This window comes from Procambarus clarkii, chromosome 12 (assembly GCF_040958095.1).
Source record: "Procambarus clarkii isolate CNS0578487 chromosome 12, FALCON_Pclarkii_2.0, whole genome shotgun sequence".
NCBI lineage: Eukaryota > Metazoa > Arthropoda > Malacostraca > Decapoda > Cambaridae > Procambarus > Procambarus clarkii.
Genome location: NC_091161.1, coordinates 14,764,368 through 14,777,823, shown reverse-complemented (window position 1 = coordinate 14,777,823; position 13,456 = coordinate 14,764,368). Strand labels below are relative to the sequence as shown.

Genomic DNA, 13,456 nt, shown 5'->3' with positions numbered 1-13,456 from the left:
GTCTGTTTGAACAAGGTTGATGGCCAGATGCCTGAGGCTAGCCTCACTCAGCTTTGCAGGGGAAATGGTTTGGGGTGCAGTACATACATAGGCTGACTAGGGTCAGGTTATCTTGAGATGATGAGGTTATCTTGAGATGATTTCGGGGCTTTAGTGTCCCCGCGGCCCGGTCCTCAACCAGGCCTCCACCCCCAGGAAGCAGCCTGTGGCAGCTGACTAACACCCAGGTACCTATTTTACTGCTAGGTAACAGGGGCATAGGGTGAAAGAAACTCTGCCCATTGTTTCTCGCCGGCGCCCGGGATCGAACCCGGGACCACAGGATCACAAGTCCAGTGTGCTGTCCGCTCGACCGACTGGCTCCCTACGGTTAACCAAAGTTAAATCTTTTGTGAAATATTAGCATTTACAGAGACCCTGTAAATATTTGGTGTAGTTTCCCTACAGTTTTCAGAGGTCATAATAGTATATTTTCTGAAAGGGAAGAGAGGGAAAGGAAGGGAAGGAAAGAGTGGAGGGACGAAGGGGGAAAGGCCAAGAGAAGGAAAAGGAGGATACCATTATTGACCCAACCAGGATTCGAATTCATGTCGCTCAGGATCACACCCCCCCCCCCCCCCCCCCAAGTAATCACCTCACCAATGATCATCTATAAGCATTGGTTAGTCGTCCAGCTTTTTAATTTAACTAAACTCCATGACTAACCAACCCCCAACGACACTCAGGGGATCATTTGAGGTACAGTTTTTGTTAAACCGCTGGGAATTATCGTGTCCCTCCTTCCATGTGATTACTTCTGCCTGACTGTGTTGTTATTGTTTGATTTTCAAACACGAAGATTTACTTAAATCAATTCCATTATCAGGCTACGAAAACAAGATCCTATTTACCTACAAGCACCTGAGGAACTACCCAGTGGACCTGTATTACCTGATGGACGGGTCCAAGTCGATGAGTGACGACAAGAAGACGGTGACAGAGCTGGGTAAGGTGCTGGTTGACAGAATGAAGGAAATAACATCGAACTTCAAGGTTGGGTTTGGGATCTTCGTTGACAAAACCATCTTGCCTTACATCTCCACTCTGCCCTTCAAGTGAGTGCTCAGACTCAAAGTTATTACTATGAAATGTGCAAAATAAATTTGTATCGGTAAAAAGCATTGATTAACAATGAATTTGTTTTATTTTGTTTGTTGTATGTGAACATTTGGTTGAGTTATCCATTGCGTGCAGAGCGTCGTCTAGCTGCGAGGAGTGTGAGGCGCCCTACAGTTATAAAAACATTCTCAAGCTCACGGATGACTCTGACGCCTTCGTTGTAAGCCTTCCCCGACACGCTTCCTGAAAGTCGTTTGTATATCTGCCCTTTTGCTTTGTATTTATATACCTGCCTATGTTGCTTTGTATACCTGCCTATGTTGCTTTGTATATACCTGCCTTTGTTGGTTTTGCAGTACCCCCTATAACACGGCGGTGACCAGAGAAAATGGCATAGTAGCTGACGGGAGATAACCGACCAGCCCGCACCCAATGACCATCTGAACACGAGTGCTGCGACCTTCTTTTTTGTGTGTACAAAATACACGATAACATTCTTGCAAAGCCACTAACATGCATATCATTTCAGGAAGGTCCTTTAGCTAAACAATGTGTAAAGGAGGAATGTATATGTTTGTCTCTCAGAATGTTCGGTAATATGTTTATTGTTTGTGATGTGTGTCTATGTATGTATTAACACGATGTACTGAACGGGGTGAGAATAGCTTGAGCTACCTCATCCCTTTGTGTGTATTTTACCTCAATAAACTTCAATTTCAATTTCAATGAAGGAAACACAATTCGCTGACATTTAATTCATTAGCCAACGTCTTCCTTTCCGAAACTCTAAGCCTCTTAAACACACACTTTCCTCTTCTCACAAAGCAAGTAACTGCCAAAAGATTAAACAGCCCCTGACTCACAAGTGACATACTTAAATCAATCAACAAGAAACATGTATATAAGGAAAAAAAATAGGATTGGCCTAGTTACAAAAGATGTAGTTAAGAGATACTCATCAATGCATACCAGTATAATAAGTCAAACTTTCCTTTTATGAGAGTAGATTCAAACAAGCAAAGGGAAACATGAAAAGCCATCTCTAACATCCTCTGGATCTAAACAACAATCACATAACATGCAGATAAAACTCTCCACAGATGGTTATACATCCGCAACAGAATTAGAAATGGCAACTGAATTTAATAGCTTCTTCTCATCAGTTGGTGATAACCTTGGCACAAAAATCCTAGAGACCCAGACACATGTTACTGCATATCTCACTGGCAGCTATCCTAACTCTCTTCTCCTTTTACTAGTCAGACATTACATCCATCTTTCACTCACTTAAAACCAAAGCTGGGAACATTAGTGAAATACCAACTATGGTATATAAGACTGCCACTCTTGTCCTTGCAGCACCCATAGTTCTGCTATTCAATAAATCTCTAGTGTCATACTTTTCCTAATATCCTTAAAAAAGCAAGTCACGCCAGTTCATAAAGAAGGCAAGACAGCTGACATAAACAATTACAGACTACCCATACTATAAAAAATATGTGAAAAAATTATTTACAAACAGCTTTACTCCTAATTTGTAGAATTCAACATATTAGAGCAACGACGTGACACCAGAGGTCCTGGCAAGAGTAGCAGACCAAAGCCATGGTGCACCAGGCAACTAACTCTAGTTGGACAACATCCTTATCTCTAACGCCTCAGGGCTATTCAGAACCACCAACAATCCTAGAGGAAGTTCCAAGGCTCTGACAGCCGACTCCAACCCAGACTTCTGCTACTACTATCGCAGGTTTGGGGCTAGAGCCTGGAAATGTCCCTGCCCGTGTGCTTATTCCAGAAACAGCTCCGGAGGAGACTGTGAACAGCCAGCAACCCCCGCCAACATGGATGATTGCCTTTTGTATATGTTCGATCGCGCCTCTCGGTGCAGTTACCTTGCTTCAGTCTGTTATCTCTCCCCCAGTGGACAAGCCACCTCTCACTACACACCAAGACATGTTTGCCGCCAATAGTTCTTCCATCAATCTGTCCTGTTAGACCTTTGCATTTTGACGTGTACTCTACCTAAGGCCAAAATTTGTCATACTAGAAAATGGTAGGAGCTCGTGTAATTGACATAGTCCCATTTTTTGTTTTGGGTCCTCTGGTTCTGTTATGAGGATGGGTTGATTCTAACTCTCCTCTGGTGAACAGGACGCCCGCTACTAAGCCTTAGTTGACCCGTATTTATTCTCAACAATAAACTTATATAGGATTTACATATATTAAGTATTAATAAATTATATGTGAAGTGGACATAAACATATGTTTGCATTAGAATGATATACAAATAATGTCAAATTCTTCAGCATGCAGTTAAGACCAGCAAGTTGGCTACGAACCTTGACTACCCGGAGGGTAGCCTGGACGCTCTGATGCAGGCCATGGTGTGTGAGGAGCAGGTCAACTGGAGGCACCAGAGTATTCGACTCATCCTCGTCTCTACGGATGCTGGCTTTCATATTGCTGGCGACGGCAAGGTTATAAATACTCTACATTATTACATCTTTCTGGCGCCATGATTGTGTGCCTCTAGGATTTGTATACAAGTTGTGGGTTGGCTTCATAGGTTTCCTCTATCTGAATATTATGTTCCTTGGAATACAATTACTTTCTTGGCACAAATTTAAAACTATTTTTCTTTCCTTTCCAGCAGCAAATTTTAAAGTCATTGTTTTGGGTTGAGGGTGTAGATGTGCCTGCACCCCTTGTGATGTGGCTAGGGGGGTGGGGGTGGGAGTGAGAGTTAGTTTAGTTTAGTTCATTTAATTTATTATGTACCCCATACCCATCTTCTGGGTGGCAGTTGACAGGGTTACAGAGGCACATAATGGGCTCAGGGACTGAATCCCACAATTCATTTAGCAAAGCAAGCTACAATCTTGATGAGCTAGTTACAAAATTCAATACACATTGGTACATTATCCATGGGTTCAAGATTGACCACAAGTACAGTTTCTAAATTAAGCAACTGACAAGTGGAGAGCTAGTGTCACAATTGATACGTTTGTCCTGCACACCGCCCCCCCATCCAGTGGGCAGCGGTGGATAGGTTACAATCACTTAGTTACTACCTACAGTTAGCAAATTGGGGATATTTGGCTAAGATTTCTGGTAGCAGATCATTTTAAATTAAATATTTACACATCTCTGGAACATTTGTTATAGAATTGTCTCTGAATTCACGAATCTTTTCGCACTCCATCACATAGTGACAGAAGATGCGTGAATAATTTTGTTGACACAGTTTACATTTGGTCAGGTCTACTTCAGCAGATAATGGGGAATAGGATTTGGTTGTTTGTGTATGCAATTACCTAACTGTAGTTACGTAAGTGTAATTACCTAAGTGTAGTTACAGGATGAGAGCTACGCTCGTGGTGTCCCATCTTCCCAGCACTGTGTCATGTAATGCTTTTAAACTACTGATGGGGTTTGGCCTCCACCACCACCTCACTTAACTTGTTCCAACCGTTTACCACTCTTGTTTGATAAAGTGAACTTTCTAATATTTTTTCTGCAGCTTTGTTTCCTTAGCTTAGCTTATTATGACCATTTGTTCTTGAAGTTGCTGGTTTCAGGAATTCCTTTGTCAATATGGTAAATTCCCGTCTTTTATTTATAAGTGGTAACCATCTCCCCTCTTTTTTTTTCTATCTTCTAACTTCGGTATGATTAACGCCTCTAGCCTTTCTTCGTAACCTCTGTTTTTCAGTTCCAGAAGCCATTTTTTAATTAATAAATTTTGAATTATGCCTTTGCACTTTCCAAATTATGTGGAAAGGAGTATGGAGTCAGCCTCTACCACATCACTGCCTAATGCATTCCATTTGTTAACTACTCTGACACTAAAAAAAATATTTATAAGGTCTCTGTGGCTCATTTCCTTCTGATGTATTTGTGTGTGTGTGTGTAGCCATGATTTTTATAACTAATTCAGTAAAGAAATATGACAAGTGTTATCTAAACTGTGGTCGTCAGCTTGGAGGGATTACAACACCGAACGATAAAAGCTGCCATCTGGACCACCGTGGCGTCTACACCCATGACGCCATCTTGGACTATCCTTCCGTAGGTGAGGTCAGTACCCTACATCATCTTCCTAGCTCACTCACCTCATATATATAATATAATAGTGGCTCGCTAATAATATATAATATAGCGGCTCGCTATAATATAATATGAGCGGCTCCAGTTACGAGCATTTCGAGTAACGAGCAAGCCACTCGCAGAAAATATGTCTCGACTGACGAGCTTTCCCTCGATTAACGAGCGTTCCCACTGGTTCTCGGACACCTCTGACGACATTTTTGTTGTTGTTTCACAAGACGAGTTTTCCACATGACGAGCTCGGTACCGGAACGGATTAAACTCGTTAATCGAGGCACCACTAATGTATATATATAACATGACTCATAATGACTCAATCCTTACTCTCCCACAGACTTAATTCATATAATCTCCCACATAATCCTCTCTCACAGACTCAATCCATACTCTCCCATGGACTTAATCCATACAACCTCCCACAGACCCATTGCATACACTCATGTCATCCACTGTTATTATAATTAGCACATGCTAATTGAGTTATCTCAATTATCGATAGTGCGAGTCATCTCAAAGCCTTAGAGAAACAATACGTCATATCTACTTGAATGTAAACCATGACCCCTGGTTTATACTGTGATGTAGTGGGTAACGTGAAGCCGAGGGGAGCCGGTTGGCAGAGCGGACAGCACGCTGGACTTGTGATCCTGTGGTCTTGGGTTCGATCCCAGGCGCCGGCGAGAAACAATGGGCAGAGTTTCTTTCACCCTATGCCCCTGTTACCTAGCAGTAAAATAGGTACCTGGGTGTTAGTCAGCTGTCACGGGCTGCTTCCTGGGGGTGGAGGCCTGGTCGAGGACCGGGCCGCGGGGACACTAAAGCCCCGAAATCATCTCAAGATAACGTTGAGTCTAGCATCAGTAAACCTCTTCACTGGTTCCGGTTTAAAGTGAAGAGTTAGATTCGTATTTATAAATGCCTTATTTCCTCATTAATATTGTCTCGCATGTGTGGTTTGTAGATCAGGGAAATGGTTGAGAAGAGCGGAGTACATCTGGTGTTCGCTATCACTGGAGACCAGGAGCCTCTCTATAACCACCTGAAGGACCTCATCCCCAGGACCTCGTACAATATCCTGGCAGCGGACTCCTCTAATATTATCGATATTCTGTCTAGTAAAGTCAAGGTGAGTGTAATAAAGCTTATTACTTCTACATTAGACTGGTTACATCATAACAGGTTCTTTGCCTGAATTTACCCAAATTTTACCTGAAGACCAATAACACTAGTGAGCTCGACTAGGACAGGAAGCCGGCAGCTTGCCGTAGGTGTGTCAGGTGTGTGTTGATGGTGTAGTTTGCTGTAACCTTGCAGGACGTCATCAGCCGAGTGTCCCTGAGTGTGGAGGGGTCAACAGAGGACATCTCCGTCAAGCTGTACTCCAACTGTAGCGGCGGCAGCTGGGAGGAGCACACAGCAGCCTGCACCAACCTCGACGCTGGTGATGAAGTCACCTTCGAGGCGCGCGTTTTGGTGAGTCCATCTCCTTAACTCATTATGATTCTATATATAATTTAGATTTAAATTTAAAATGTTGTTTGCAGTTTTACATAAATTACTTCCTCAATTGTGAAGTATAACAGCATGATGTGATTGGGTAGTGATGAGTGTATGGTCCCTGCTGTTTATGGTGGTGGTGGTCCAGCCTGTTCTCGTGAGCGTTTCCAACGTCAAGTAACTGTTGTATTAAAGTGCCCTTATCCTAACTTACCAGAGGATCCTAAACAGAAAACGGGACAGTACAGGTATGTTAATTTCGCGAACTGCCACCATTTTGTAGTATAACGATTTTTGGCCTTAGATAAGAGTATACGTCAAAATGCGACCTTTTATTACGAGGACGGGTTGGAGTGCGAGCGTACGAACCTGGACCTCTTTCCTTCAGTGTGGATTCGCCGCTTTCCCTTGTATGTGGCATTGTTCCCCGATTGCGAGGCCCTTGCCGTAGTTTCCTTTCAGCTGGACCGGTCGAGATGGGGGTTCCTGTACCTCTTCCCTCCCAGTCTGATTGTTGCTCCAGGTCCTGGCCAGGTTGTAGTCCTACCAGGGGAGGGAGATCCTTCTGGATCCCTGATGGCCGGCTTAGTCCTGTTTTCAGGCGCTGCTTGCACCGAGTCCGAACCAGGGCATTTGTCCACAGCTCCGCTTCTACCAGAAGTGATGCACTTCACTGGTTCGACCTCCGCTTTTCGCCTCTGGTCTCTTTGACGCATATTTCTTGCCATCTTTGCGGCAAACAGGTTGCTTCTTTGATGGTGTCCCAACGGTGTTTCTCTTTTCAACAACAGTCTGAGGTTTCGTGGTGCTCCTTTCACCATCGCCTTCCCTTTCGATGTTGTTCTTTGGTTTCTGAGCGTGTGATCCTCTTATTTCTTCCTTTGCTTATTCTTGATCAGTATCTCGTGCCGAATAACGTCGCCTCATATTGTGCGGTGTTGGCAGACTATTGTAGCTTGTGTTTGGGGTTAATGCTGTCTCATCTTTGTTTTGTATGCTGTGTCATTCGTTGTTTCTCCTCTAGCCTGCGTCCAACCACTGGGGGTGGACGTTAGAGCGACGGTAGGGTTTAAACCATCCATAGGTTAAACCGATCATAGGGTTAAACCATACGCACTTGTGGATGGTTTAACCGTCCACAAGTGGTTGGCCATCATTCCCCCCCCCCCCCTGTCCCATCCCAAATAATTATCCTGACCCCTTCCAAGTGCTATATAGTTGTAATGGTTTGGCGGTTTCCGCTAATAGTTCCCAACATCCTCTGGCCTGCTCAGGAGGCACCTGAGCCGCCATGGTTCCTGGACCAAGCAGTTTCTTGAATTTATTCTTCTTGAATTTATTTCTGAGGGTGTTGAGCCAGTGTTTACATCTGGCAGGGGCTGGGCTGGCTCCTTCATCTCCCATGGCTCACTTAAGCTGTGAGATGGCTCTCTGTTATTATTCTCTGATGTAGTGATCAAACTCCTGTTGCTAGACATGAGACACTAATGGCCGGCCGTTTTCAAGTTTTGAAGTCCTGTTGGCTGAACTTATACTTAGCTCAATCATCTGGCCTGATAAGACTCAATAAACTGTGCTGTATTTTGGTTTGACTGTTCCCTGATTGCTGATTGGTAAGCACCAGCTGTGACACTGGCACAAGGCCACCCTTACCTTGAGGTTACCTTGAGGTGCTTCCGGGGCTCAGCGTCCCCGCGGCCCGGTCGTCGACCAGGCCTCCTGGTTGCCGGACTGATCAACCAGGCTGTTGGACGCGGCTGCTCGCAGCCTGACGTATGAGTCACTAGACAGTTTAAAATCTTTTAAAAAGAGTAATGACTCCTCATGACACACACATGTCATGAGAAGGAGGAAGACTCCATGTGGATGTGGTGGAGGCAGACTCCATACACAGTTTCAAATGTAGATATGATAGAGCCCAGTAGGCTCAGGAATCTGTACACCTCTTGATTGACAGTTGAGAGGCGGGACCAAAGAGCCAAAGCTCAAACCCCGCAAGCACAACTAGGCGAGTACACAGAGCAATATTACCGTGGCATTGGTGTTCTAACAGAGCTTGACCACTTCTGGGATACGTCCACAACTTTATGCTGGGAATTTGGACTTGTTCAAGAAGAAAATATTGTTGAGTGCCATTCTGCCTGTCTTATTATGACATGATCATTCAGCAGAGGTTATTTACTCCCTAGGAATAGTCAATACAACAATGCTATCGCTTCTTGCAGGTCGGCGTTCAATCCTCAACGGTCCAAGTGGTTGAGCACCATTCTCTCCCCTCTATTACACAAGTCATACTGTCTTAGTGCTTTCTCCTGATATTACTTTTAATTTATGTTCATTTTCCTCAGGTGAGCAAGTGCCCAGAAGACAAGGAGGAGTGGAATAAAATAGTGACCATCTCTCCCGGGAGTTACACTAACATCAACCTCACCCTTGAACTCTCTATCATCTGTGAATGCCAGTGTGAGAAGCCCGGAGACCAGGTGGGTGAGAACCGAGGCCCCCGGGTGGGCGAGGGTCGAGGCCCCCGGGTGGGCGAGGGTCGAGGCCCCCGGGTGGGCGAGGGCCGAGGCCCCTGGGTGGGCGAGGGCCGAGGCCCCCGGGTGGGCGAGGGGCGAGGCCCCCGGGTGGGCGAGGGCCGAGGCCCCCGGGTGGGCGAGGGCCGAGGCCCCCGGGTGGGCGAGGGCCGAGGCCCCCGGGTGGGCGAGGGCCGAGGCCCCCGGGTGGGCGAGGGCCGAGGCCCCCGGGTGGGTGAGAGCCGAGGGCCGCCATCTTGATTCTGGAAACGAGTGTTGTCGCATCAGAATTTTGCAATTTGTATCTCCGCCGAAGAGCTAGTTCATCCAGCCCGTCCTCGTATACAAAGATCCAAGCTAGTTAATCCAGCTGCCAAACCACCTGTTTATGAATGAAAAGCAGTTTACACACGACTCACAACTGATGACATCTAAACACTTCCAGAACAAGTGCTTTGCTCATGTTCTCTGTTCGAACCCCAATTCTATAAATGCTTCGCTCACGTCCTTTGTTTGAACCCCAATTCTATAAATGCTTCACCCACGTCCTACAAATACAAATAATCTGCAAGAGAACCTAAACACCTAACCTACGCCCAGCTACATAGAATTTTGGTGCATAATAATAATAATTAATATATGAGAACAAACCAGTGTTTAATACACAATATGTTAAAATTGATGAATGCGTTTGGGCAGGACGGCTGGTGCTTTAACTAGCCTAGTGTGAGCCTGGGGAGGACGGCCGCTGCTTCAACCAACCAACTAATCCTCTATGTATGTACTTTTACCTGAATAAACATTTGATTTGATTTGATAGTGTGAGGATGGGTTGCTGGAGAGGACGGCCCCTGCTTTAACCAGCCTAGTGTGAGGACGAGTCGATGGGGAGGATGGCCACTGCTTTAACCAGCCTAGTGTGAGGACGAGTCGATGGGGAGGATGGCCACTGCTTTAACCAGCCTAGTGTGAGGACGGGTTGAGTCATCTGATGACCAGAGGTGTTGTTACTAGCCTGTAGAGGACTTCGTCAGAGGGACATCGCTCTTGAGTAGAATGGATTGACCCACAGTCGTGATCCACTGGGGATAGTTTCTTGTTTTGAGCTACCATTGTAATTTGCATGTTTGACACGGTGAAAGGAGGTAAGAGTTTGTGTCCGACATATACATAGATATTGATGGTGATTACCAGATTTGTATCCTGCAAGATTTATCGACAGAAGAGTAGCCTAGTGTTTAAGATGTAATTTGCTACAAGGAGAAACCCAGAATAGACTGTACTTATTGATTGGCAATGATTGGCAGTGAATGTGATTATTACACATTATTGTAGAGAATCTATTTGGATTTGTTGGCTTGTTTATAACTGATGTGAGGAACGTTTTGGTGAAGAGTTTAGCATGAGTGAGGGACGAGGCCACCAGGTGGGTGAGGGCAGAGGCCCACAGGTGGGTGAGGACCGAGGTGCAGTAAAAACCCTTACCCCTACATTTCAGGGGTTCGTACCGAACGCGGAGCAGTGCAGCAAGCATGGAGACTACAAGTGTGGCGTGTGCAGCTGTCATGCAGGTTACAGGGGCCACAAGTGCGAGTGTGATGTCACAGCTGGAGAAGGACCCACTAACGAGGCCTCGTGTAAACAGTCCAACTCCTCGCTCGTATGTAGCGGCCAGGGAGAGTGCAAGTGCGACCAGTGTGTGTGTCATGAGCGCACTCAGCCCGAGGTAAACCCAGATTGCTTCTTTTAGCTTCTTAAGACCAACAAAACACCGTTGTCGTGTGTTCGGTCCATCTTACGCTGCTAGCATATCTGTAGCACAGTGGTCTACATCCACTGGACCTGAGTTCAGTCCCCAGGGAGGACAGAAACATTTTGCCACGTTTCCTTTTACCTAATGCTTCTGTTCACCCATTGCAGTAAAATAGATACCCCAGTAGTTAGGCAACTTGCTGAGAAAGGTCAGTATAGTTAGCGTAGGGAGACATCGACAAGCGAAAGTCCCTAGGCTTCCTGTCCCACACAACGGGAATTATTACTCTGGCCATGAGTGGTCACTTCTGTGGTAGAAAAGATAAATTTGTTTTGAATGCTGTAGTTGCTAAGCTGCTTTTCGTAGTGAATTTAAACATTACTCCATGAATAAACAAAATGTTTAGTGATAAAGTAGAAAATGAATCCCAGCGTTAAATAGCCAATGCAATACTTGGTTTTAAATTTACGAAGCTGTAAATGCATAGTTTTGTTTACACACGAGGAAACTGTACTAGGTGTGGAAGCTAGCCACATTGTTGGACTTCTCGATGCTATTTGTCAATGATGAGACACCCTGCACGGTCACTCATCCATTTAATGGCCAGACCCAGTAGTGCTCAACTGAATGTTGTACTTGGTGCGGAAACTTTGTAAGAATGTGCGTTATTTCTTTCCAGAGAATTTGGGGCGAGTTTTGCGAGTGTACGAACTACAGAGAGTGTACCGGCCCCAACGGGGAGCTGTGTTCCGGCCATGGTGACTGTGACTGTAACCTGTGTGTGTGTGCCAAGGGCTGGCTCGGTCAGTACTGTGAGTGTGACAACACTTCCCACACCCAGTGTCAGAACCCTCGTAAGTTGTTACACCTTCATACATGATCTGGCTGTTGTATGTTATCTTTGTACAGCTTCATACATGACCTGGCTGCTCTATGTTGGTATTTTTGTACAGATTCATGCATGATGTGGCTGTTGTATGTTATCTTTGTACAGCTTCATACATGACCTGGCTGCTGTATGTTGGTGCTCTGGTACAGCTTCATGCATGATCTGGCTGTTGTATGTTGGTGCTCTTGTACAGCTTCATGTATGTCCTGACTGCTGTATGTTGGTGCTCTTGTACAGCTTCACACATAGTGTGCCACTCTCTATGGTGTATAACAGGTCACTGGAAACAGGAGACTTACCAGAAAGTTGGAAGACAGCTAACGTGGTCCCAATATACAAAAAGGGTGACAGGCAAGAGGCACTGAATTACAGGCCAGTTTCCTTAACTTGTATACCATGCAAGGTGATGGAGAAGATCGTGAGGAAAAGGCTCGTAGAGCATCTGGAGGGAAATAACTTTGTAACGCACCACCAACATGGGTTCAGAGATGGTAAATCGTGCCTCACAGGTTTAATAGAATTTTATGACCAGGCAACGAAAATTAGGCAGGAAAGAGAAGGGTGGGCCGACTGCATTTTCCTGGATTGCCAAAAAGCCTTTGACACAGTACCCCATAAAAGGCTGTTAAAAAAGTTGGAGCAACAGGCAGGAGTAAAAGGGAAGGTGCTCCAGTGGATAAGGGAGTACTTAAGCAACAGGAAACAGCGAGTAACGGTGAGGGGGGAGACATCAGAGTGGCGAGATGTCACCAGCGGAGTCCCACAGGGCTCAGTACTTGGACCCATCCTGTTTCTAATATATGTGAACGATCTTCCAGAGGGTATAGACTCATTCCTCTCGATGTTTGCTGATGATGCAAAAATTATGAGAAGAATCAAGACGGATGAAGATAGACAGAGACTACAGGATGACCTGGATAAACTGGAGGAATGGTCTAGAAAATGGCTGCTAAAGTTCAACTCGGGAAAGTGTAAGGTGATGAAATTAGGCGAAGGGAGCAGGAGGCTGAACACAAGGTATCATCTGGGAGGGGAAATCCTGCAAGTCAAATAGAGAGAAGGATCTGGGGGTTGATATCACACCGAACCTGTCCCCAGAGGTCCACATCAAAAGAATATCATCAGCGGCATATGCTAGACTGGCCAACATAAGAACTGCCTTCAGAAACTTGTGTAAGGAATCTTTCAGAACCCTGTATACCACTTATGTAAGACCAATCCTGGAGTATGCAGCTCCAGCCTGGAGTCCATACCTAGTTAAACACAAGACAAAGTTAGAGAAGATTCAGCGGTATGCCACCAGGCTCGTCCCGGAACTGAGAGGATTGAGCTACGAGGAAAGGCTAAAGGAGCTGAACCTCACATCCCTGGAAAACAGAAGAGTAAGGGGAGACATGATAACCACCTACAAAATTCTCAGGGGAATTGACAGGGTGGACAAAGACAAACTCTTCAGCACGGGTGGGACACGAACAAGGGGACACAGGTGGAAACTTAGTACCCAGATGAGCCACAGAGACGTTAGAAAGAATTTTTTCAGTGTCAGAGTAGTTAATAAATGGAATGCATTAGGCAGTGATGTGGTGGAGGCTG

The 13,456-nt window shown here is 45.4% G+C and overlaps 1 protein-coding gene across 3 annotated transcripts in view; it reads left to right on the top strand.

Annotated features, from left to right (window-relative positions):
• The window catches only part of LOC123772862 (integrin beta-PS), a 28,687-nt gene that overhangs the window by 3,344 nt on the left and 11,887 nt on the right, over positions 1-13,456 (top strand). For all 3 annotated transcript variants that reach the window (XM_045766218.2, XM_045766220.2, XM_045766219.2), the window contains exons 4-12: positions 866-1,094; positions 1,234-1,318; positions 3,408-3,578; positions 5,080-5,178; positions 6,170-6,334; positions 6,523-6,681; positions 9,054-9,188; positions 10,720-10,947; positions 11,654-11,828. In XM_045766218.2, coding sequence (XP_045622174.2) covers positions 866-1,094; positions 1,234-1,318; positions 3,408-3,578; positions 5,080-5,178; positions 6,170-6,334; positions 6,523-6,681; positions 9,054-9,188; positions 10,720-10,947; positions 11,654-11,828 — 1,446 coding nt within the window. The remainder of the gene's footprint in view (positions 1-865; positions 1,095-1,233; positions 1,319-3,407; positions 3,579-5,079; positions 5,179-6,169; positions 6,335-6,522; positions 6,682-9,053; positions 9,189-10,719; positions 10,948-11,653; positions 11,829-13,456) is intronic.